A 20,782-nucleotide genomic window follows, 5' to 3' on the forward strand; every position below is an offset into this window, starting at 1 on the left:
GATGGTGAACAGATTATTGTTCTTGCCAAGTAATAGAACTTGTTTTTCTCCCCACTATTTGTGTCCTCCAGTTCCTGCACCAGATGGTGATGCCAGCAGATCAGGGGCCGGGTCTTTGCGCCCTGTGTTCCTAGCCGGTGCCTGGCCCCCCAGGAGCGCTCAATAACTGTGCTATGAACGCACGAATTAGTGAGTCAACGGGTCCGACACCGAGAGGGGAAGGGGCGGGAGGTGCACATGGGATGGAGGGGAATATGGTGAGTGGCCTCTTTTTTTGGCCTACTTTTGCTTCCTTTTTTTCTTTTTACTGAATACGACACATACGCTGAAAAGAGCATACATCATTGTACAGCTCGTTAATTTTCACAGATGTGTGATACCAGCACCCAGGCCGAGAAGCAGAATATTAACGGCACCCAGAAGCCTCCCCGCGCCCTCTTCCACTGAGTGCTCTCTCGACCTTCAGAAAGCCAGAGAGCTCAAGTCCTGGGCCCCTGGCTGCGGTAAGCGACGCCCGTGGGTGGTCCGAAAAGCCCAAGAACCGAGAAGACGCTTACCCACGAACTTGAAGCGACTCATGTTAGCAGCACGGTTTCCTCCCCGGCGGAAGCGGAAGTAGTCGCTGTCGCCCCGCCCTTCCGGCTGCCCCGCCCCTAGGCCCAGCCTCCGGCTTCCCGGGAACCCCCGCGGCCGCTGGAGGAAGCGGGTCGTCATGGCGTTCTGCGGGCCCGGTGCCTACCTGACCCACCAGCAGAAGGTGTTGCGGCTTTATAAGCGGGCGCTGCGCCACCTGGAGTCGTATTGCGTCCACAGGTGGGAGAGGGAGAGCTGGGGCTCGGGGAGGTGACCCCGGGGATCCTCACAGAGGCTGAGTGGCCTTGAGGGACCGAGCGGCTCAAGGACATGGGGGACGAAGTGGGAAGGTGGCCATAGACCCGGGTTCAAATCCACGCGTCGTCGCTTCTAGCTGCGAGACCTTGAAGAGTTGCTTATCTGGCCCAGGCCTCAGTTTTCTGTTCAGGAAGAGCGACGCAGGACCAGCGCAGAGGGTTGCCTGACGATTAAATGAAATAAAGGAAAGTGCCTAAAACTCTTAGTTGTGCGTGCAGCGCTCACTGTATAAGAGCTTTCTTCCTGACCTTCTTGTTGCTAATATTAGCAGCAGGAATATGTGCATTGTTTTCTGTAGTCCCCATAACAACTCCAGGAGTTAGGGATTATTTAGCCTTAATTTACAAGTAAGAAAATGGGCATGGAGAGTAACTTGTCAAGGTCCTAGAGCTGGTGAGTGGCCGGGCCAGGATTAAAACTCCGGTGCTAACCCCAGGGCATCACCAGTCTCCCACTTCTCCAGTCAACTTTCCTCTTTTTAGCTTCAGCCCTTTCCACTATTTTCACATCCACATAATTCTTTACCAGCCACGTCGTTCTCTTCTCTCCATCTGAGAGTAGTCTTAGGACAGAGTCTTAAAACACATAGATTTTCGTTACCTGAAGGCAGTGCATGTGTGTGGATCCTGGGCCTCCACTGCCTCATAGGAGTCCGAAAGCCTAGTCCCAGGAGCAGGGCTTCTGGGAGAAACCTCTAAACGATGGGAAACTAAGTAGGTCTGGAAAAGTTGTGGAGGATATCCTTAAAGCCCACATTGCGTATTTGTGATTCTTGGAAAGTCATTGACCTACTTCTCTTTGCTAGACAGAAAGATGGCCAGGTTCATTGTAACGTTGTTAGTTTCTTCCCTGATTTTTCCTCATTCGGTCATCTGACAAAATTTGCAACTCAGGTTCTATGCTGGCTACTGAATAAAAAAAACCAGTAAGTCCTCTTTCTCAGCTATAGGAGCTCACGGATTAATGGGGAAGATGGACATGTAAACAAATAGATAAGAGAATGACCAATCTTATAAAGATGAAGGAAGCTGAGCTGTCAAGAATTCAGATAACACTGAACTGCATCTGGGAATATTAAAATCCATAGTCCTGGAGGAGAAGTTGAAAGCAACTCGTATGATAACACTGACTCAGTGGTTTTTAAGTCTCACTGACGTCCTCTCCCAGGACTTTTCTTCATCCATTTGTTCCTCGTGCTATTCTCCATGGTTCCATCCCAGGTCCTTGGTGGTGGTGTATATGCTTTGGACAGCCTCATCTAATGCTGGGACTTGAGTTACCACCTAGGCTCACTTGTCTCTAGAGCTGTTTTCCATTTATTTGTTAGAAAACCTACAGTTCTCTGAAACTCAGCTTGTCTTAATGCCTTAAAACCAAACTCTTTACCTCATTTTGATTTTCTTCCTAAATTCCGTCTCAGCTAATAGCATTGATTAGTAATTCAGTCACTCAGCTTTAAGTCTTAGAGTCGTTCTTAAGTACTCCGTACTCATTCCGATGCCAGTGACACATGTGCTTGTGTGCAGTGTGTATTTGGACACTGATACTTGTAAATTCTCTCCACAGTGTAATAATATTGTAACTGACATTGAGCAGAGGAGGTACCAGGCATCTGTCTGAAGTGTGTTGATAATGTTTTAAGTCCTCAAATCTTTAGGATACTTTGAAGATCTAGATATTGTTACTAACACTTTTGTAGAGGAACCCATGGCCTAAAGACATTAATTGACCCAGATTACACAGCTAGTAAACTAAGATTTAGTCTGAAACGATCTGATTTTAGCAGACACTCTCAATTCTGTAATGTAAACGTTTCTCTCCTGTCTCCTACCATCACAGGTGCCTGCTTCAGGCCCCTCTCATCTGTGGCTTGGATTATTGTCGAAGCCAAATGATCTCTGCCTTCCGTTTCTTTTAGAACCTGACCTGAACTTGCCTACAGTCGTGGAGTTAGTGTCAGAATTAGGATTCAAACCCAGATCTGTGTGATTCAAGCAATACCGTTTCCACTGGGTAACACCTCCCTTCCCACTCACCTTTGTATCTCCAGAATTTAGCACAGTGCCTAGCACAAGGTAGGAGGAATCTCAGTAAGTTGTCATTCAATGAGTATTGAATGATCTGACAGAGGCTCTAGTTTTTCTCTCTTGCAAATTATCTTTTTGTGTGTGTGTTTGAATCAGCATTCCTTTTTTGGAGGAGAGAGGGAGGAAAGTGGTTAGGTTGTGTTTAATACAGTATTTTTTTTTTTTGCTGCTGCCGCCGTGTGGGGGACTGCTGAGGAGGCAGTCATATTGATGTGGCTGCTTCATTGGCAGGGTCTGGGGTGCTTCCAGGTAGTTGCGCTACACATTCAGAGGACGTTAGTAGAAGTGCAGCCTCTTGTCAGACAGTAATCTGCTCAGCTGAGTGGATAACGTTTCTAATCTCCAAAACGATTTTGGTTAAAGGGACAAATACCGGTACTTTGCTTGTTTGATGAGAGCCCGGTTTGAAGAACATAAGAATGAGAAGGACATGGTGAAGGCCACCCAACTGCTGAGGGCGGCGGAGGAAGAATTCTGGCACAATCAGCATCCTCAGCCATACATCTTCCCTGAGTCTCCGGGAGGGACCTCCTATGAGAGATATGAGTGTTACAAGGTAGGTGAGCACTGCAGTGGTGACTGCCTTCGGAGAGGCAGACCTTCTTTCTCCCGTCCGAAACCTCAGCCCCAAATCCGCTTGTCCCCTTAGGGGCAGCTAGGCAAAGTTCTTTCCTGCCAGTGGTAAATACTTTTCTATTTGCAGGTGTCCATTTTCCCTGTCCCAGGTGACATTCTTGTTGCTTTGTCTTTCTGAATTCAGCGCCAAGGGCTGGCAGTATCTTTTTGGCAAAGCAGTGTGCTAAATTACTTGGTATATAACTCATTTTGGGATCTTAAAGTTAACCAGTTCGGACTGGTGCTTAGTATTTTGGAGCAATTACAGGTAACAGTCCCGCGCCGCGTCAAGCTGCTCTGCGTAATTAGAGAATGCAGATCAGGGAGGATCGGTGCCAGCTGTCTCTGAACTGACCTTGAGGTTTCTCAGCCCTTGGCTCTGACTCTGAGCTGTTCTTTGTGTCGGTGTGAGCTCACCTTCCGCTGGTCGTTGTGCAGCGCCTGAAACATCTGATGCTTGCAGTGGTTATAAAAATACGCTGTCATTTTTGCCTTCTGCCTCCTGAGCAGGCCCTGCAGGCGGCATGCCCGCACCTCCTGTGGGCTGATGGCAGTGATTTCCCCTCCCGACAGGTGCCCGAGTGGTGCTTAGATGACTGGCATCCCTCCGAGAAGGCGATGTATCCTGATTACTTTGCCAAGAGAGAGCAGTGGAAGAAGCTGCGGATGGAAAGCTGGGAGCGGGAGGTGAGTTTTCCCTGCCTTTCGCTTCACAGCTTGGCCCACATGGTCCGCGCCTGGAAGGGGCTCAGGTTCTGTTCCCCAGGTGCAGAAGTCCAGAGTCCAGTTATGACAGTTACTGCGGCCCCTTGCCTCTCAGATATACTTGCATTTCTAAATGTAAACGTGACCTTTACAGGCTTCTTGCAAATGGGTGACAGGGTGTCGCTGGTCTCTTTGGGTTTTCTGCTCCTTGGTTTTGCTTCTCCCCTCCTTCTCCTCAGTCCTCCGCCTGACCATCTTCCGTACCCTCCGGTCCCTGAACTTTCCTCTCCGCCAGCGTCTTGGACATTTTTCATTCGTGGGTCTGATGTACATTTTTAAAAGCTCAACTTCACTGTAGTGTGAAGAGTATATTGGAGAGGGCAAGAGGAGAAGTGGAGAGACCAATTTGGGGTTGTTGCAGTTTGGTCAGAAGATTATGGCAGCCAGCACGGGGTGGGGGGCTGCAGTGAAGAGGGAAAGAAATCAATTCAGGGTATCATTTGGCGGGATATGAAGGCTGACTGGGTGTGGGGGAGGCATGAGGGACAGGGAGGAATCGAGAATGAGATCCACGTTAACACCTGGAGTCGTGATGGTTCATGAAGATGAAGAAGAGGAAAAAACAGGCACCAGTCTGTTAAACATCTGACTCGCGATTTCTGCTCAGGTCGTGATCTCAGAGTTGTGAGATGGAGCCCCATGTCCGGCTCCACGCTCAGTGCGGAGTCTGCTTCTCTGCCCCTGCCCCTGCATGTTCTCTCTCTCTCTTTCTGTCTCTCTCTCTCAGATAAATAAAAAAAAAAAAAAGAAAGATAAAACAGGTGTCGGGGGACAAGTAAGTGTTTGGTTTTAAATTTGTTAAATTTGAGAATGCTGTGAGACACCCAAGTGAGATGTCAATAGGCGACTTTGGGTGTAGGCACCTGGAACTCAGAGGAGAGATTTGAGCTCGAAACAAATTTGTGAGTTATCCATTGTTTTAAAAGCTGTGGAAATGAAGGAGATCCTTAAGAGAGAGGAGAGAGAGAGCAGAAAAGTCACAGGCGCTCCCACTTGTGGAGGTGAGGGAAGGAGGCAGCAAAGCACCCCCCAAGGGGAGAGGGGTGACGGCGAGTCCAAGCCACGAGAAAGGGTTTCAGGAACAGCCGGTCAGGGGTGGTCATCTTTGCTGAAAGTTGCTAAAAGGTGGACTAGAGTGAGGACCGGAAATAATGCCCACGGACTGTGGCTGTAGGAAGGGCATCCGTGACCTTGGAGAGCCTCTTCTGGAGGGTAAGAGTGAGCAGAATGTAAGAGAGAGAAGACGGGGGGCGGGGAATTCTTGAGAAGTTTCGCTGGAACAGTAACTGGAGGCCAAGGCATTATTTTCTTTTTAAGATAAGAAATGATGCGTGTGTGCTGAGAGAAGATTCGGGGCGAGGAAGGAATGGACAGTGTTGAAGCAGTGGGGGAAGAGGTCAAGGGGGAAAGCTCTGGAGAAGAGCGACGGGGTCGCACGCCTGTGTGAGGGCCTCTGAACGGAGAACGGGTTCTTCCTCCACTAGAATTACACGGCCGGTGCACGTACGCACGTCCGGGCTAGAAGCTTGGACGATGGGAAAATGAGAGTTCTAGGTGACAGCTTCTCTGTTTTAGCAAAGAGGGAAAAGGCATGAGGTGGGCGCAGCGTGTTTTGGAGAACGTGGAGAAGATGTGGGAGTCACGGCAGAGGATGAGCTCGCTGGGAATAATAATAGGATTGCCAGGTAGTGGCGAAGGCCCATTTGAAGTTGGGAATAATTAATGTGTTGTGACATTGGTTTGTTGCAGCAGGTTTTTCTTTCTAGCAATACCAGCTGCCTGGGTGCAGTCTGGGAGGTGGGTGGTGTGGTGTGTCCAGTGGAGAGTGTCAAGAGACTAGAGGTTATTCAAAAGGGAGTGATCGTCATGATGGGATGGAAGCAGCTAAAGCAGGCACGGAGTCAGGAGGCTGATGCAGAGAAGGACAAATTGGGTCGGAGAATCTGTGAACTGGCAATTTCTGCGTTTCAAAAAGCATTTTCAAGGGGACATTTAAGCACATGAGCTGGAGAGGGCTTCGGTGGTTAGAGAGTGGGAGATTTGAGTCACGTTTGTTTTTTTAAGATTTAGAGAGCGCGCACTCGAGCTGGGGGAGGGGCAGAGGGAGAGAATCCTCGAGCAGGCTCCCTGCTCAGGGCAGAGCCCCATATGGGGCTTGATCCCAGGACCCTGAGATCACGACCTGAGCCAAAACCAAGAGCCAGACACTTCACCGACAGAGCCACCCAGGCGCCCCTGATTCATGACTTCTATGTTACATGTTCTGGTGATAAGGTCCAAGATGTTGACCGCAGAAGTTGTTGGCCCAGGTGGAGTGAAAGGAGGGTCATTGTGACCAAGGAGGGCAGTGCTTGCTAAGAAATGTCTCCTCATTTGGAAACAGGAGGTGTGTTTGTCCGTGGAGAGCAGCAGGTTTGCTCTTCGGTTGGTGCCGGATGACCCCCTCCTCTCCACGAACCCCTTCCTTCCCTCGTTCGTCTCACTGCCGTCATTAAACAGCACACACGCTGGAGACTCGGGTCACCCACGATCCAGAATTGAGTTTTCTGGAGGAAGCTTTCGAAAACCATTATCTGGGGAGGGGGTCCCTTACGTGTCCTCTTCTCTGGGGACAGTGATAGTCCTGAAGATCACTGGAACCTGCGGTGGGTGGGCGGGATCAGGCAGCACAGAGCACATCTTCACATGGGATTTCATGGGATTTCTTGTCCTGGTTGCTGTTGGGGGGTGGGGGGGCTTTAAAATGAACATCTCTAATACATACGAATTAAGGTTTCCTAACGGTGCTTTTGGAGAGCACTTAGCTGAGACATAAAAATATTTTCTTAGGGGGTACAGGCAGGGGATCATAACAAAGGGAATGGGACTGGGAATGGTCACAGTTTTGCAGTGTAAGAGATGGGGTGGGAGGGTTTCTCAGCCTTGCTGTTTTAAGAATGGGAAAACCTTTAAGGAGAATTGTTTTTCTGAGTTAAACTGTGGGTATAAACATAACGCAGGTATACCTAAAAAACCCCGCAGCAGATTTTCCAGTCAGTTCGACTCTAATGGTTCCTCCCTTCCCCCTTTCCAGGTTAAGCAGCTGCAGGAGGAAACCCCAGTTGGTGGTCCCAGCACTGAAGCTCTGCCCCCGGCCCGGAAGGAAGGTGATCTGCCCCCGCTGTGGTGGAACGTTGTGACCAGGCCCCGGGAGCGGCCCATGTAGAGGGAGAGGGAAACACCCCACCAGCCAGTCGCGCTTGCAAGTGAAATAGTTTACAGTACGTAGACACACTTGCCCTAATAAAAGTAACTCAACACGGTATGACTGCTGTGTTCTTCCGAGGGTCTGCACGACGCCAAGCGCCTGTGCCCCCGCCGTCTCTTCCCACTTGCGCGGGGAAGTACGGGAAGTGTGGCCGAGTGTCCTCTGCCCCAGGGAGTCCTATTGCTAGCACGTGTTATCAGGGAAAACAGGAGAACCAGATACAAGATTTACTCTGAGGATTTTAGTTGAACAAACCCTATTTGAAGGCTCAGTGACTGGGAGGAATATGAAGTCAAGAGAAGGTATGCAAATCCTGAGGACTTGAGAAAACCTCTTTGGTTTTGTAAAGATGCCAGGAATGACATCTTAGTGTGATGAAAAGGTTAACTCTAAGCAGCACCTACTCAACGAATCGGCCTGGAGTTCACGGGCTTCGCTCGAGAGCGGAGCTTTGGGGGCTGGGGTGAAGCTTCCCCGGGACGGTTTTCCAGCTCTGCCTCTCTGCCGTAGCTTGGATGGTCTGCGGACTCCCAGGCAGGGGAGAGCGGGACTCTTAAGTGTTGGAAGAAGCGTCTTTAAAAGGTAGAGCCATTTTTAAAACCATCAACCAAACCCATTGGCTTTTAGTTGGTGATAACTCACCAGAATTACGTTCAGACAGTTGACGAGTGGAGGCTGCTAGTGTTCTTAGGACCCAGGGCCATCCCAGAAGTAATGTTCTCTTCGGTTTCCTAAGTAAGCCCAGTCGGAGTCTCAGTGCATCTCCTAATAGTTGATGGAGACTTGCAACTGAATTTTAATAAGTCTTGACATCCAGGACTTTTTCTAGTGGTTCTTTATTTATAATGTAGGCTGAAGCAATTGTTACAAGGTAGAAGGGAGACACATTACACAGTTGTTATTTATACAAGTTTAGAACAAAAAAACCACAGGGAGAGGTCAACTCTCAGTACAAACTAGCAACTAAACCACAATAATTTACCTTTAGAAACGATTTCTTTATTTTTAGCTGTGACACTGCTTTTACAATATGCAAAAACACAAACAGAACTACCCAAGATGTGTTGTCACATTCTTTCTACATTGAATTTGGCAACATTTTATATTAAATTTATTCAGATTATACTAACGTTTAAAAACTAAACAAGTGAAAAGCTGTACCAAGGTACAGTTACATCCATTTATTTCCAAGGTTTAAAAGACCACTTTTTATCTATCGTAATTACCTTGCAGTGATTTCTGCTTTTGCAAAAACCATCTCAAGCATCATATGCACAATGCATCAGCTACTTTTAGTCATCAAGATTGGTGGGCTAAACCACAGGCACTACTGTTCCTTATACTCTGTAGAAGGAGCTTGTTTTTCAAAGAAAAAAAAGCTTAAATAGTTTCTAATAATCATGCCTTTGCTTTAAAGCCGTAACATAAAATGCCCTTGAGCAATCACAGCAGTGTTAAATGTTAATATATAGAACAGTGACTGTACAGGTACGTTACTCTCACACCCAATGCAGTTAGGTATTAAAGCATAAGATTATGTAATTGAAGATTAGAGCCAACAGAAACCTGCAGGGTCTGCGGGACCCACCAAGCTCCGGTTTCTTCAAGAGAAACTGACCCGAGTGCTAAGGGGCTTGCTTGGTCTTTTTGAACATGTCTTCTCCAAACAAGATCCCTTTAAATCTACAAATCTCTGTTGGCTTTAGGGAATGGGCATTAGAACAAATTTAACTTTCACTTAAAAAAGAAAAGACATAAGTCCATTCCAAAAAACATTACCTAGAATACCAAAAAAAAAGGACAGTATAGTGGTCAGATTCCCAGTGATAATAAATCAATCCTCCGCTCTTCAATGTTTGGTACGATGCCAATTAACTGCCACTTATTTAAAAGAAGAGAAGAAAAACAAGCCCCCAGGTCGGTAAACACATTGGCAAGTTGCTAGATTCCAAGCTGGTTACCCTTGTTAAATCCGCTCGAGTTTGTTCAAAATATTTGGGCTTTTCAACGTGCCCAGCCTGCTGGGCACGGTTAAGTAAAAGGCATTGGCTATATCTAAGAATTCCCTGCTATCATTTTAAAATGTTTTCACATTTTTAAAACTGCCTTACCCTTTTTGGATGTATTTGGATTCAGTGAACGTGGGTACGAGAGACGAGTAACTGAAGGGGGGCGGGGGGGGGCGCTCTGGGTGTACCTGGTGGCGGCAGCATGCACGGGACTGGAGGTGGGTGCTGTGTGCGGTCAAGAGGAATCGTGGGACAAAGGAAGTCCTTAAACACCCTACAGAAACAAACACTGCAATCCAGTATGGCTTATTCGGATGCATTTACCATGAAGCTACTAGAAATTCAACCTACGAGGCTACTCTTAAATGTTAACAGGATCGGCTATGTTGACTGTGTGCCCCTCCCACGGCCCTCCCCCCCAATCCCAACAGTCTACCATTTCCGGATTTACTTCACTCTGAATATTGCTCAACTGTTACTCCTGCTTTTCTCAGCCAGAGCATACTACAAGTAAATGAAGATTTTAACCCTTGATCCATTTTGTTTGTACATTAAAATAACTTGAATTTGCTTCTAAGCCAGACTACTACAATGCATCTACAAAAGCTTGCAGGAAAAAAAGGAGAGAGAAAAGAAAAGGCTAAGTAGAGTTACCCTTTTTTCTGAAATTAACTACTTTGTGTTTCCCCTTGCCCCGACCACCCCCCCACCTATTATGCATTTAAAATTTTACAAAGACTTGTAAAAAAGTTAAATGGAATTTGGCACCTTCAGAAAAATCAAAAGGGAAACTAAGATTAAAATGTGCAGAAAGAAAACGGTCAATATTTACAAATTAAAAGATCAAAGTTATGTCAGTTACATATGTTGCTTTTAATTCTTATCTAAAGGTGTCGAGTACTTTCAAAAGAGCTGTATTCTGAGTTGCCTACAAAATCTTTTGTCTGATTATAGATTGGAATGGATCGAGACAAATTAGGTTTTATGAATTAAACAGTTCCCTCCCCCACTGGCAGCGTTTCTTGGGAGCCTAGCGAGCCTACGAGAAGCGAGGGGCTGAGCGGTCGTTCGTCGTGGTCTTCTTCAGTTTCACGCCCCTTCGGATGGCATTCAGCATGTCTTCCCCTTGCGGAGTATCTCTCGGGCTCAGCTCTGCAGCGTCGCTCTCCGGGATCTGGCCTGGGGAAGCACTGGCACTTGGGGGATCCCTCTCCTGGTCTTCGGCCTCGCTCTCTGGAATCGCCTGTCTGTGCTCCTCGGGGATACTTGGCTTCGGGCCTGGGAGAGGAGGGTTGACGGAGGCTTGGCCGCTCCACATGGAGGAGGGCATGCTGGTGACACCCTGGGGGCCCTCGCCCACAGACGGCGACTCGGGGCTGTGCTCACCCCTCTCCTCTGGCCCGTCCGGGGGCGCGGGCAACACCCCGGGGAGGTCTGGGACGGTTGGGGTCTTGACGGGGATCACGGGGGTCTTGATGGGGATGGGGCCGGCTCCGATGGTCCCCCGGCGGACAGAAGGCTTGGTGGAAGGGGTCCGTCGGATGGTTGCAACCCCCGGGGTGACCATAGCAGGTCCGAGGGTGGTGGGGAGGCCAGCCGTTGAGGCTGGGCGCTTGGCCTGGAACATCCGTCGGTAGGACTGGCTGATGTCGCTGTTTCTCGGGATGGTGGAGGATTTGTCAAACTCCTGCTGATCCGCCTCCTGGTCGCCACTTACAGAGAAATAATCATAATCTGAAACTGATGATAAGATTTGATTAGCACTCTCCGCAGCAGCTCTGCTTTTCGGTTCTTTGGTGTCGGAGGAACAAGACGCCCAAGAGGCAAGGTGCTTTACCCGCCACCTCATCCCCAGCCTCCCCCAATCTCTGCACCATCCTGAGAAGCCCTAGACGGCTGAGCAGTCCCCGCAGGGCGGGTCTTCGTTCGGTTCCCCGCTGTAGCCCTGGGCCCCAGGACGGCAGCGGACGCCGGCAGCGGGCTCGCCGCCTCCCAGCGTCTCCCGGAGGAATAAGCGGGGCGCGCGGGAAGAGAGGAGGAACGCCACACCGCCGCCGGTCCAGAAGCGGACGCGAGGAGCCAGCCTCAGCCGGACTCTCACCGCCCCCCTCAGTCACGCGTCGGGCAAAGGCAGGAGAGAGATCGGAGCTCCGGGCCCTGAGCCCCCGAAAACACGCGCAGAGCCGGGCTGCAGCGCGAGGCGCGCGCGCTTCGTCCCGGCAGCCGGGGGCCCGAGGGCGGTGGGGCTCAGAGCGGGTGTCGCCCCGGAGGACTCCACGCACCGCCCGCTGCCCCCTGGACAGCAAAACGGCCCTCCGGAGACCCACGCAGTCTGAGAGGCTTGGAGCGACGGGCCGCAAGTCGGATTGGTCACCGCCCGCCCCATCTCCTCTGGCCCCTGGGCTGCCATCTGGCTGGCGCGCGCGGCGCCGAGGGAGGCAGGGCTCACGGAGGACTGGGCGCGAATGGGTTCCGACCCCGGGGCTTCGGGCTCGGGGAGACCCGAGCACCACAGAGAGCGCTCCAACGCGCTCCAAGAGGAGGCCGCCGGCGCAGTCACTGCGCTTCCGCGGCCTCCCCGCCCTTCTGCCTCCCCCCAGGAGGGAGGCCGCCCCTTCTCAGCCGGCACTGCTCGGGAAGCCCCGCTGGGAAGCCCGGGCTGCCTCGTACCTTGGGAGGGGATGGTGTCCTCCGAGCAGCACGGGGTGGTGGTCTGGGTGCTGTAGCCGCTGGAGCACTGCAGCGAGTCCCGGCTGCTCCTCTGGGTGTCCAGCTGCAGGCCCCGCGACAGGGCCAGCGCCAGTTCCTCGCACGCCTCCATCTCCTCACCAGGCTGCAGCGGGGAGGCGACACACACACAGACAAGCCACCAGGGCCGTGAATCCCCTGTCCCATGTCCCCAGAGCCTTTCCGCATACTTCAAGTGGGAGCCTCAGTGTTACTCCTAACCCGCTCCCGTGAAAATCACCCGTCTGTGGGTCCTACCCAGGCTCTAGAAAGTTCTGAGTCCGATTTCAGTGCCAGGCTCTTCCCTGGGGGCCCCTCTAATCACTATAGAACAGGGAGTGGGGGAACGGGGCTCAGGTCCCTCCAGATGCCGGGCTGACTCGGCCCCGGTGCTGGCCAGCACACGGCCACCAGCCAGGTCTAGAGGGGTCCAACCAGCCGTAGAGAATAAAAGCGTCACCCCTGGGGCGCCTGGGTGGCTCAGTCGTTAAGCGTCTGCCTTCGGCTCAGGTCATGACCCCGGGGTCCTGGGATCGAGCCCCGCATCGGGCTCCGGCTCCGCGGGAAGCCTGCTTCTCCCTCCCCCACTCCCCCTGCTTGTGTTCCCTCTCTCGCTCTCTGTCAGATAAATAACATCTTTAAAAAAAAAAAAAAGCGTCACCCTGGTGGCAGCTGACACGGTCATGCTCCGCGGTCTCTGAGCTTCGTCAGCCGCTGCCGGCGCGCCACCTGCGGCGGTGGGCCCTCCTCCACTGGGGTCCGGCTCCCGCTTCTCTTTGCGGCGCTGTAGGGTGTTCACCAGAGGCTGATCGTAAGGTCCTGGCTTGGCCCAGTCCTAAGCAGAAGGCACGCCGTCAAGCGCCCGGGCCTCCGCCGCCATCTGGAAGGCTGTAGAACCCTCCGGACAGCTGCCCACAGAAGGCAGCTGGCCTCTGGGGAAGCTCGGGCTACGACAGGCCAGCGGGCCCTTCTACTGCGTCCTCACCCGGCTCTCAAAGAAGGGACTGGAAAATCCTTTGGCGGGGCGGGCCCCCCCCCCCCACCCCCGGGAACCTCCCCTTTCCTCCCATCTGCCCAATGATGAAAAACCCTCACCAACCAGGCAGGTACCTGTGGGTGACTCTTAGTTAGTAGCCACCTGCAGCTGACCAACTGTCTAAGGTGTCTGAAGGCCCCAGCCAGTGGCGAGCGCATGCCCCGGGGACCAGGCCCTCCCTTCGGGTGTCTGAAGGGACCCCCTCTCCTCCAGCCCAAATGGCTTCACTTGAGCCAAGTGGCCACCAGGGGGCACTAACGGGAGTCAGCCACTCCCGCGGAGGCTGAAACCTCCGCCTCCAGGAAACTGGGCCCCAAAGGGCACCCGGGATGTGCCCCTCTGAGGCCCTCACATAGGGAGGGAAGGCCTCTGGGGTCAGCAGATTTCTGAGGAGCACGAGGGGTCCACACTAGTTGTGAGAGATTAAGTCGAGACCTCAAAATGCCACAGTCTGGGGTCACCTACTATTCAAATCAGGGACACCAGCTCTCAGAATAGGATTGGACTTGCTAGGAACTCATTTTAAAACTTTGTTTTTGTATTAAGGCAAACACATTTTGAGAGTAAACAAATGAGACTAAAAAATAAAGTCTGCATTTACTTTTGAGATAAAGCATGGTAAGCCAACCCACAGTTTGCATTATGGTTCTGTTGCCACGGCCCAATAAGGGACTCGAGGGAGAAGTCTGGGGCACGTGGCTGGGGAGGGCAGTGGCTCCCAGCCCCTGTTAACACTGACACCCCGCAGCGGCCCCCAGCAGCGCCGAACTGCACACGGCCGCGTCTGGCGCTACCGGCTACCCGGGCTTAGGGAAGGTGCGCTACGGGGAGCCTCTCCCATCTCAGCTCCACGTGGAAATTTCTCCCTCAGATCTAACTGCTGCTTTTTGGTTCTTCCCGGTGGGAACTTTCCTAGGGAGAGGGGTTCTATGGGGAGGAAGGCAGAGTGTGGAAGGGAGGGGTGAGGGGGGTCAGGATGAGGGATCGTGGGACAGAATGGGGGGAGCACAGAGCCATGAGAGGGGGCGGAGGGAGAGGAGGGGAGGGAGGAGAGACACAAACCTTCCAGCTAGGGATCTGAGATGACGGGAACATGCCGGGCCCCATGGTGTGACAATGAGCGAAGTCTGGAAGGTGGACAGAGGTGACCCGAGGGAGCAGGCGGGAGGCAGGCAGGCAATGAAGGGAAAGGCTTGCCCCCATGGGCCCCACATGGGATTCACTTGGCAAACTACAGTGAGAAAACCCGTTAGACAACTGGAAACAAAACAAAAAAAAGGGGGGGGGAGAAAGGAAAATAAAATTAATATAACAGGATGAGTGTGGAGGTACAAGATGGCATTGACATTCAAGGGAGGAGGGGACCGGAGCCTTTATCCATCAAACAAGCGGCAGGGCTCTGCTGCTCGTGGATGACCCGTGGGGCGGAAAGGGCCACGGGGCAGAGTGCACGTGGGACACCAGGTAAGTGCTCGGTCAAGGACATAACTTATCCACATTCTGGAATAGTGTGGAAACTGACAGTGTCCTTCATTTGTGGCGTTCGCAATGGTTTTTGATCATTTAGCCAACGAAGCAGAGTTTCACGGTGGTGATCGTGATCTGCTCATCTCATTATGCAAATTTAAACATTGTCAAGCGTCAACTAAATCTGTTCATTCTAGGTTTCCGAAATCATCACACTGTTCAGGAGCAGATTCCAAATCGGGGTGAAGAGGGAGGAGGGGTCAGCAAACAAAAAGGCAGAAAAGCACACAGCCTCTGATGCAGCGGGAGGTCCCGTCGGGCGGTGTGGCTACGGCGACAAGGGGGCCACGGTGGGGGAGGGGGGCTTGGGAGGGCAAGGGGGAGATGGATGAGCACACGGCACTGTTCTGGGAAGGAGCCTTCCACCTCCGAGTTCCCCATATACCCCTTCCTCTCCCTCAGGACGACGGCAAGGTCATGGCTCAGGAGCCCGGCGCCCATTCAAGAAAAAGCCCTCAGCCTTGTCCCTCTCTCTGTCCCCAAAGGCACTGCTCTGGGTGTGCCTTTGGTCGATTTCAAGTTTCAGGTCCCGGCGGTGAGGGCCAGCGGCAGGTGGGTGGGGGGGGGGTTGCCGCAGTGGCCGGGGGCCCAGCCGGTCACCTTCTCTGTGGACGCCCAGGCGCCCATGGTGGAGCCTGAGCTGACCGAGGTGGGCGAGCTGCACTCGCTCACGGACTGGCAGGTTTCGGAGGCTTCGGAGGAGGCCGAGCTGGACGAGTTCTGCCGGCAGGGAGGGACCACGTGCCACCAAAAGTAGCAGGAAACCGAAACAGAAGATGGGGCGGGGGGAGGGCACGCACAGAGAGAGAGAGAGAGACATATACACAGAAGAGGGAAGGATGAGAGAAGCAGAGGGTTAGGGTTATTTTTTTCCCCCAAAACTGCACACACACACACACACACACACAGGCTTCCAAGCCCTCGAAAAGAAGCCAGAGACGCGGCAAGGCCCAGACCTGCCAGTCTGTCAGCACCCCGCACCCGGGACCCCAATTTGGGTGTGTCTAGTCTGTGCAGGGCGCAGGTCAGGGGCGGGAACTCCCGGCGTTCCCTCGGGCATCTCTCCTCACGCCACAAGCCCAGGTCCCAGGGGAGGGCTGCCTCTGGCATCTCCCAAGTGCACAGGCCCCTCTATTAGCTGAGGACTGACACCCCAGCACCCCTCCACACACCGCCCCCCCCCCCCCCCAGTTTGGGCTTCAGCTCCAACGTCTCCAACTCCCGGCCTCGCCCTTGGTCACGTGCAGCCTCTGCGCCCATGAAGGGCGGTTTCCAGCTCTGAAGCTGCATCTTCGCAGGACAGGTTTTTCGGTTTCTCTGCCTGGGAAATGATTCTGAGGTTTGGGACAGTGAAGCCCTGAGCTCAGCGCAATGTTTCCAGTGGCATCCAGGGAGGGAGGAAGCATTTGGAGAGATCGGGGCCATTACAGAAAGGAGGTCTGACTTGGGACAACATCCCTTTGTGCGATCTTTATTAAACCTCCAGTCTGCGGGATCCGCCCCCCCCCCCGCCGCCCCGCCCCGCCATCGGCCAGGGTCTGTGCTCCCAGGTCAGTCTCCTGACATTCAGTTCAGGCAGGGACTGGGCCAGGGGGCTCACCAATCCGTCTCAACTTTCTAGTCCTGTCCTGGCATGTGGCAGGTGCTCAGAATTACTGAATGGATGCGTGACAATGACCATCTCTTCCGTAGAAACTGAGTCCCCTGGGATAGTGCTTTGGGCACACCCAGGTATTTGCTGTAAGTTTTGTTCACAGCTAACTGCAATCCCTGGCTCGTCCTTTAGTTTAAATAAGCCCAACCCTACTGGGGTCTACTATTACTTCCCCCAAAGTGTTCCCGAATCCCCTGCCAAGGAGGCCGGACTCATGTTTCTGTCCACTTCTTTCACCGCCAGAAAAAGAAAAGTTCTTGCCAACCATCTCCATCCGGGCTCTCCGTCCTGCAAGCAGCGAGGCTCCAAGAAGACACCCGGCTGCACGGGGCCCCGTGGAACCAGAGCAAGGACAGGCTCCGTGGCAGGTGCCCTGGCGGCCCCTCAAGCTCGGGGTCTGGTGAACCGGTCCCGGAACCAAAGTTTGAGGGGTTCGGATTCAAGTAACATTTCTGTCACTTCTCAGTGGAGGAACCTTGGGCTTAATCTAAACCTCAATTTCTTTCATCTTTAGGAATCAGTAATATCGAACAGAAGACGACAAAATGAGACTTTAATGGATGACGATAAGGCGAAAGCGTACGGGTATGTGTGCGTCTGTGTCCAGAGAAGCCGGGTATCTCTGTAATTTGCCAGGGCTGTTCATTTTGGTCCCTCCAATTCAAGTCTGTTCAACTTGAAAAGAAAGCCCGTAAACCAGCGCAGGGCTGTGGGTTCCTATTTCCTTTGACTTCTGTTCATTTTTCCTAAAGATCCTCTCACCCTGATGGAATGGACAGCCCTAGGATGAGGCCCTCACCACAGACACAGCCCCGTTCCTAAGGTACTAAGGTACGACTTGAAAAGAGCACCGGGTAGGAAAACGGGAGAATTCTTAACGTGCTCCATCACACGGCACTCACTTCGAGCCATGAGACTGAGGGGAGCAATGAAGGGGTCTTGCCCCTTAGAGATGTGTGTTCCCTTCCTCACGTCCTAAATAACTGCTCCGGCCTATGTGATTTGTACGATTTCCTTAAACCTCCCCTGTACCTCACAACTATACGCAGCCCTAATGCCTTTTTGTAAAACTAGAATTCTCTATTAAATTCTGCAGCATCCCTGAGCTTATTAAGACTACCCTAGAGTTGCCAGCCAAGCAGATCTTGGGCACCAGCGTTCAGATTTGAGTAAATCCCCACACGCCACCTTCTGCTTCCCTCAGCGTAGCTGGAGGCAGAAGCACTCGCTTCAGCCTGATCCACACACACAGTGTGACAGGAAGGCTGGCGCACAAGGCCTCCCCTTTTTTAGAAAGGAGCGTCAGCACACCATACCATGTTACCGTGTCCGCTAACAACACACACAGAATTCGGCCGCGCAGAGGAACAGCCTTGGAAGAGTCGAACATTCCTGTTTTCCTTCCAACCAGTCACACTGATTTCAAGACACACAGGTGTGGTTTAGTGCGCACACGGCGGGCGACAGGCGGGGGACACCTGACAGACCAGGCCGGAGTGCCCCCGCGAGGACAAGCATGTTAGCGCTTAAAGCCAAGGCTCTCGGCCCTCGATGTTTCTGTGTGAGGTCGCGTCTCCATCCCAGGAGGACGGAGCGAGAGTCTCCTGAGAGCGCTGGAAAATGCCAGAAGGCCCACTGAGCTGAGAGCCTCTGGGTTCAGCAATGTCAGGCACGTCAGGCAAGCAGCCTTCTGGCTTAAATTCCCACAACAGTGCAGCTGCTTCCTCTCCATGAAGTGCCCCCCAAACACTTCCAAGAACACCTTACGGCTGAGAAAGAACAGAAAGGGCTCTGGATCAGGCACCAGAAGCCCTTGTTCTGCGCCCTCCCACCACCACCTGCAGGTCACATGGTAGCGCAACATGGGGAAGTCACATCTCTTGAGGCCCTGTCTCCACAACCGAGTAGGCATAACAATACTCCCCGTGGCTGTCGGAAGGACGACAGAGACAGCATGCGGGGGGTGAGGGGGGGGGGTCCTAGGGTGGTGCCGGGTACACGGTAGATACTCAGGGGCTGTGACGCAAATCGGGTACCTGGATAAACAAGACGAGCACATGACCTTCTGAGTCCACAGGCTCCCGGACCAAAGGCTGTGGGGCAGCCCCAGGGAGCGCAGCGGGCCCTGAGGCACCTCGCTCCCCAGCAGATGGCGCGCGGGCCGCTTACTAAGGGGGAAGCCGGGCCCCTGACGCTAGGGGATAAGGGTGGGGGGGAGGGGACCGAGAGGGCAGCAGGGGGAGGGCGTCCCAATGCCCCCTCCAGCCCCTGCCCCTGCTGCAACCGCTGGGCTGGGCCGCGCTGGGTCTCGCGCCGCCGCCTAACCCAGCTGTGGTTGAAAGATTCCCCATCTTCCCTCCTCCGGGGAGCAGAATGCCAACAGAAGCCATCCGCAAGGCCTCTCAGGATCCATTCTCATTCTTGCACCAACTGCGACAGGGAACCGGGCAGCGCCCCGGAAGGCTTCCAGGAATCTCCACCGCTCAGAGGGAAGCGGAGACGGCGGTAGGGGCGGGGCCCCCCTCTGCACCAGTGTCGTTACGTAAGCACCATGCTGAGCCGGACACTTACAGGGACGCCAGAGCGTGGTCCGTCTCCTTGCGCAAGAGAACTCCCCAACCCAGCGGGGTGACATGACCATCACCACCACGGAGACAGGCTTCAACCCCAACTTAGAGTTCTCGCCCTTTGGGGAAACAACTCACCTAAAGGTGAGAGCTTAGACCAGAGGTGTGTCTCATGGGAAGAGGGCAGGGGTCTGTCCGAGCCAACGTCCTCCCCTGGCTGCAGCCACGGGCAGGGGCCCGGGCACTAGACGCCACAGCCGCTTCTGGAGCCCGGGGCCCCCTTACCTGGTTGGGGGCCTCTGGCGGCATGGGGGACGGTGACTTGGACTGGAAGGCGTCCTGGGAAATGAATCCTGAGTCGTGGGAGGACACGCTGGACAGGCGGACGGGCGCCTGCTGGGCCAGGTTGGAGCTGCGGTAGCGGTAGTGGGAGCTGGGGGAGTGGGAGTGGGAGCCGCTGGAGCGCGAGTCGCTGCTATTCACACTGTTCAGGCTGCTGTGGGGGCAAGCAGAGGGGGCAGGCGTTGGGGGGGAAGGAGCGACACGGAAAACGGGGTGGGGGTGGGGGAGGGGCAGAACATAATGCAGTCAGCTACCTGCCACAGAGAAGTGGGGCCAACGGTAAGGCATGGTTTCAAAACCACCGGATGATTCAGCTAGCAAACAAAAGCTTCTTCACGTGAGCAGGGGAGAGAAAACTGGAGCAATCATCAACCAGGAGTCTGCCAGAACTCACTTCTCTGATGGTGCCATGAGGTGCCCTTAGCATGGAGGCCCATGATTCTAAAGAGTCCAGCGCTACCCGATGCTGCCACGTCATCTACCACCAAAGCTAGAGACCTAACGTCTGTGGCAGGAGAAGATGGCGCTAGTTGTCTCTGTTCAGCTGCTCGCAGAATCCCATGACCCTGTAGCAAAAACCAGGAGGCTGTGGCGCCACCCGGTTAGAATATTCGAGTGTCTCCCTCAGATGGACCATCTAGAGCCAGGAAACCAAGGTCAACCCAGACAACCGACGCCTTGGAAGTGCAGGTGCCAAGGGACTCCTCAAGGTGATTCCATCCTACATGAACCTGGTTCAAGACCATCGTAAAGAACATCAGCAAATCAACTCAGTGTGTCCGTGTCACCGTGCTTTACCTCTTATTTAAAAAGTTGATGCTTTAATGAATGGCTTTACCCTGACCACAGGAGTCTGTGACAATATCTGTGGGCTGGGTGTGACCAGCACACCTGGCGAGAGGCAGGCAGCTTTCAACACCACCAGGGAGTCAGTGCTAAGCTGTTTGCTTCTGAGATGAACAGTCAACAGGATGTCGAGAAGTGATACACTCCCTGGAGGTGTTGTCTGCTTCCATTTCCAGCCCTAATGAATAACGCTGTGCACGGTAATTACTCAAATTACGAAAACCAGAAACCTGAACAGAGTTCTGTGGTCCAAACCACCAGAACTGATATATAAAGTACAGTCATAGAAGTATCAGAAGGGAGAGAACAAACAACCCAGCCCAGGATTAGAAAGTTTGCGGTTTCTTCTCCTGGCAAGAGAGTCTTGTCAAATTTCATCCAACGCTGACAGCTAATGTGGTCAAGGCTGTGTGACTGCCCCACGCTAGAATCACTTGGTGCAGACGCTCCGACAGATACAGGGGAGTGT

General features: G+C 53.1%; 3 protein-coding genes across 20 annotated transcripts in view; 1 reads left to right on the plus strand and 2 right to left on the minus strand.

The window, feature by feature from the left end:
* The window catches only part of TATDN1 (TatD DNase domain containing 1), a 45,280-nt gene extending 44,535 nt beyond the window's left edge, over window positions 1-745 (minus strand). For 4 of the 8 annotated variants that reach the window (XM_027620398.2, XM_027620437.2, XM_027620418.2 and 1 more), the window contains exon 1: window positions 558-745. In XM_027620398.2, the coding sequence (XP_027476199.1) occupies window positions 558-714 (157 nt within the window). In that variant the 5' untranslated portion in view covers window positions 715-745. The remainder of the gene's footprint in view (window positions 1-557) is intronic. The other 4 variants (XM_027620459.1, XM_027620427.1, XM_027620443.1 and 1 more) reach the window with 2 other exon arrangements.
* Window positions 679-7,662, plus strand: NDUFB9 (NADH:ubiquinone oxidoreductase subunit B9). The gene is made up of 4 exons (XM_027620480.2): window positions 679-813; window positions 3,342-3,534; window positions 4,167-4,280; window positions 7,432-7,662. The coding sequence occupies exons 1-4, from the start codon at window positions 713-715 to the stop codon at window positions 7,561-7,563; spliced, it is 540 nt and encodes a 179-aa protein (XP_027476281.1). The 5' UTR covers window positions 679-712; the 3' UTR covers window positions 7,564-7,662.
* A 728-nt stretch (window positions 7,663-8,390) lies between these two features.
* The window catches only part of MTSS1 (MTSS I-BAR domain containing 1), a 159,344-nt gene continuing 146,952 nt past the window's right edge, over window positions 8,391-20,782 (minus strand). For 3 of the 11 annotated variants that reach the window (XM_027606065.2, XM_027606059.2, XM_027606120.2), the window contains 6 exons: window positions 19,411-19,621; window positions 15,505-15,624; window positions 14,440-14,634; window positions 13,003-13,176; window positions 12,285-12,447; window positions 8,391-11,354 (listed from right to left, as the gene is read on the minus strand). In XM_027606065.2, coding sequence (XP_027461866.1) covers window positions 10,654-11,354; window positions 12,285-12,447; window positions 13,003-13,176; window positions 14,440-14,634; window positions 15,505-15,624; window positions 19,411-19,621 — 1,564 coding nt within the window. In that variant the 3' untranslated portion in view covers window positions 8,391-10,653. The remainder of the gene's footprint in view (window positions 11,355-12,284; window positions 12,448-13,002; window positions 13,177-14,439; window positions 14,635-15,504; window positions 15,625-19,410; window positions 19,622-20,782) is intronic. The other 8 variants (XM_027606111.2, XM_027606100.2, XM_027606087.1 and 5 more) reach the window with 5 other exon arrangements.

Source organism: Zalophus californianus, chromosome 4 (assembly GCF_009762305.2).
Source record: "Zalophus californianus isolate mZalCal1 chromosome 4, mZalCal1.pri.v2, whole genome shotgun sequence".
Taxonomy (NCBI): Eukaryota; Metazoa; Chordata; class Mammalia; order Carnivora; family Otariidae; genus Zalophus; species Zalophus californianus.

Excerpts from the sequence above, each read along its gene's own strand:
- NDUFB9 (XM_027620480.2), top strand. The coding sequence starts at position 713 with ATGGCGTTCTGCGGGCCCGGTGCCTACCTGACCCACCAGCAGAAGGTG. Across the intron at positions 3,535-4,166 it reads AGAGATATGAGTGTTACAAG|GTGCCCGAGTGGTGCTTAGA; the intron begins GTAGGTGAGCAC and ends CCCTCCCGACAG. Across the intron at positions 4,281-7,431 it reads TGGAAAGCTGGGAGCGGGAG|GTTAAGCAGCTGCAGGAGGA; the intron begins GTGAGTTTTCCC and ends CCCCCTTTCCAG.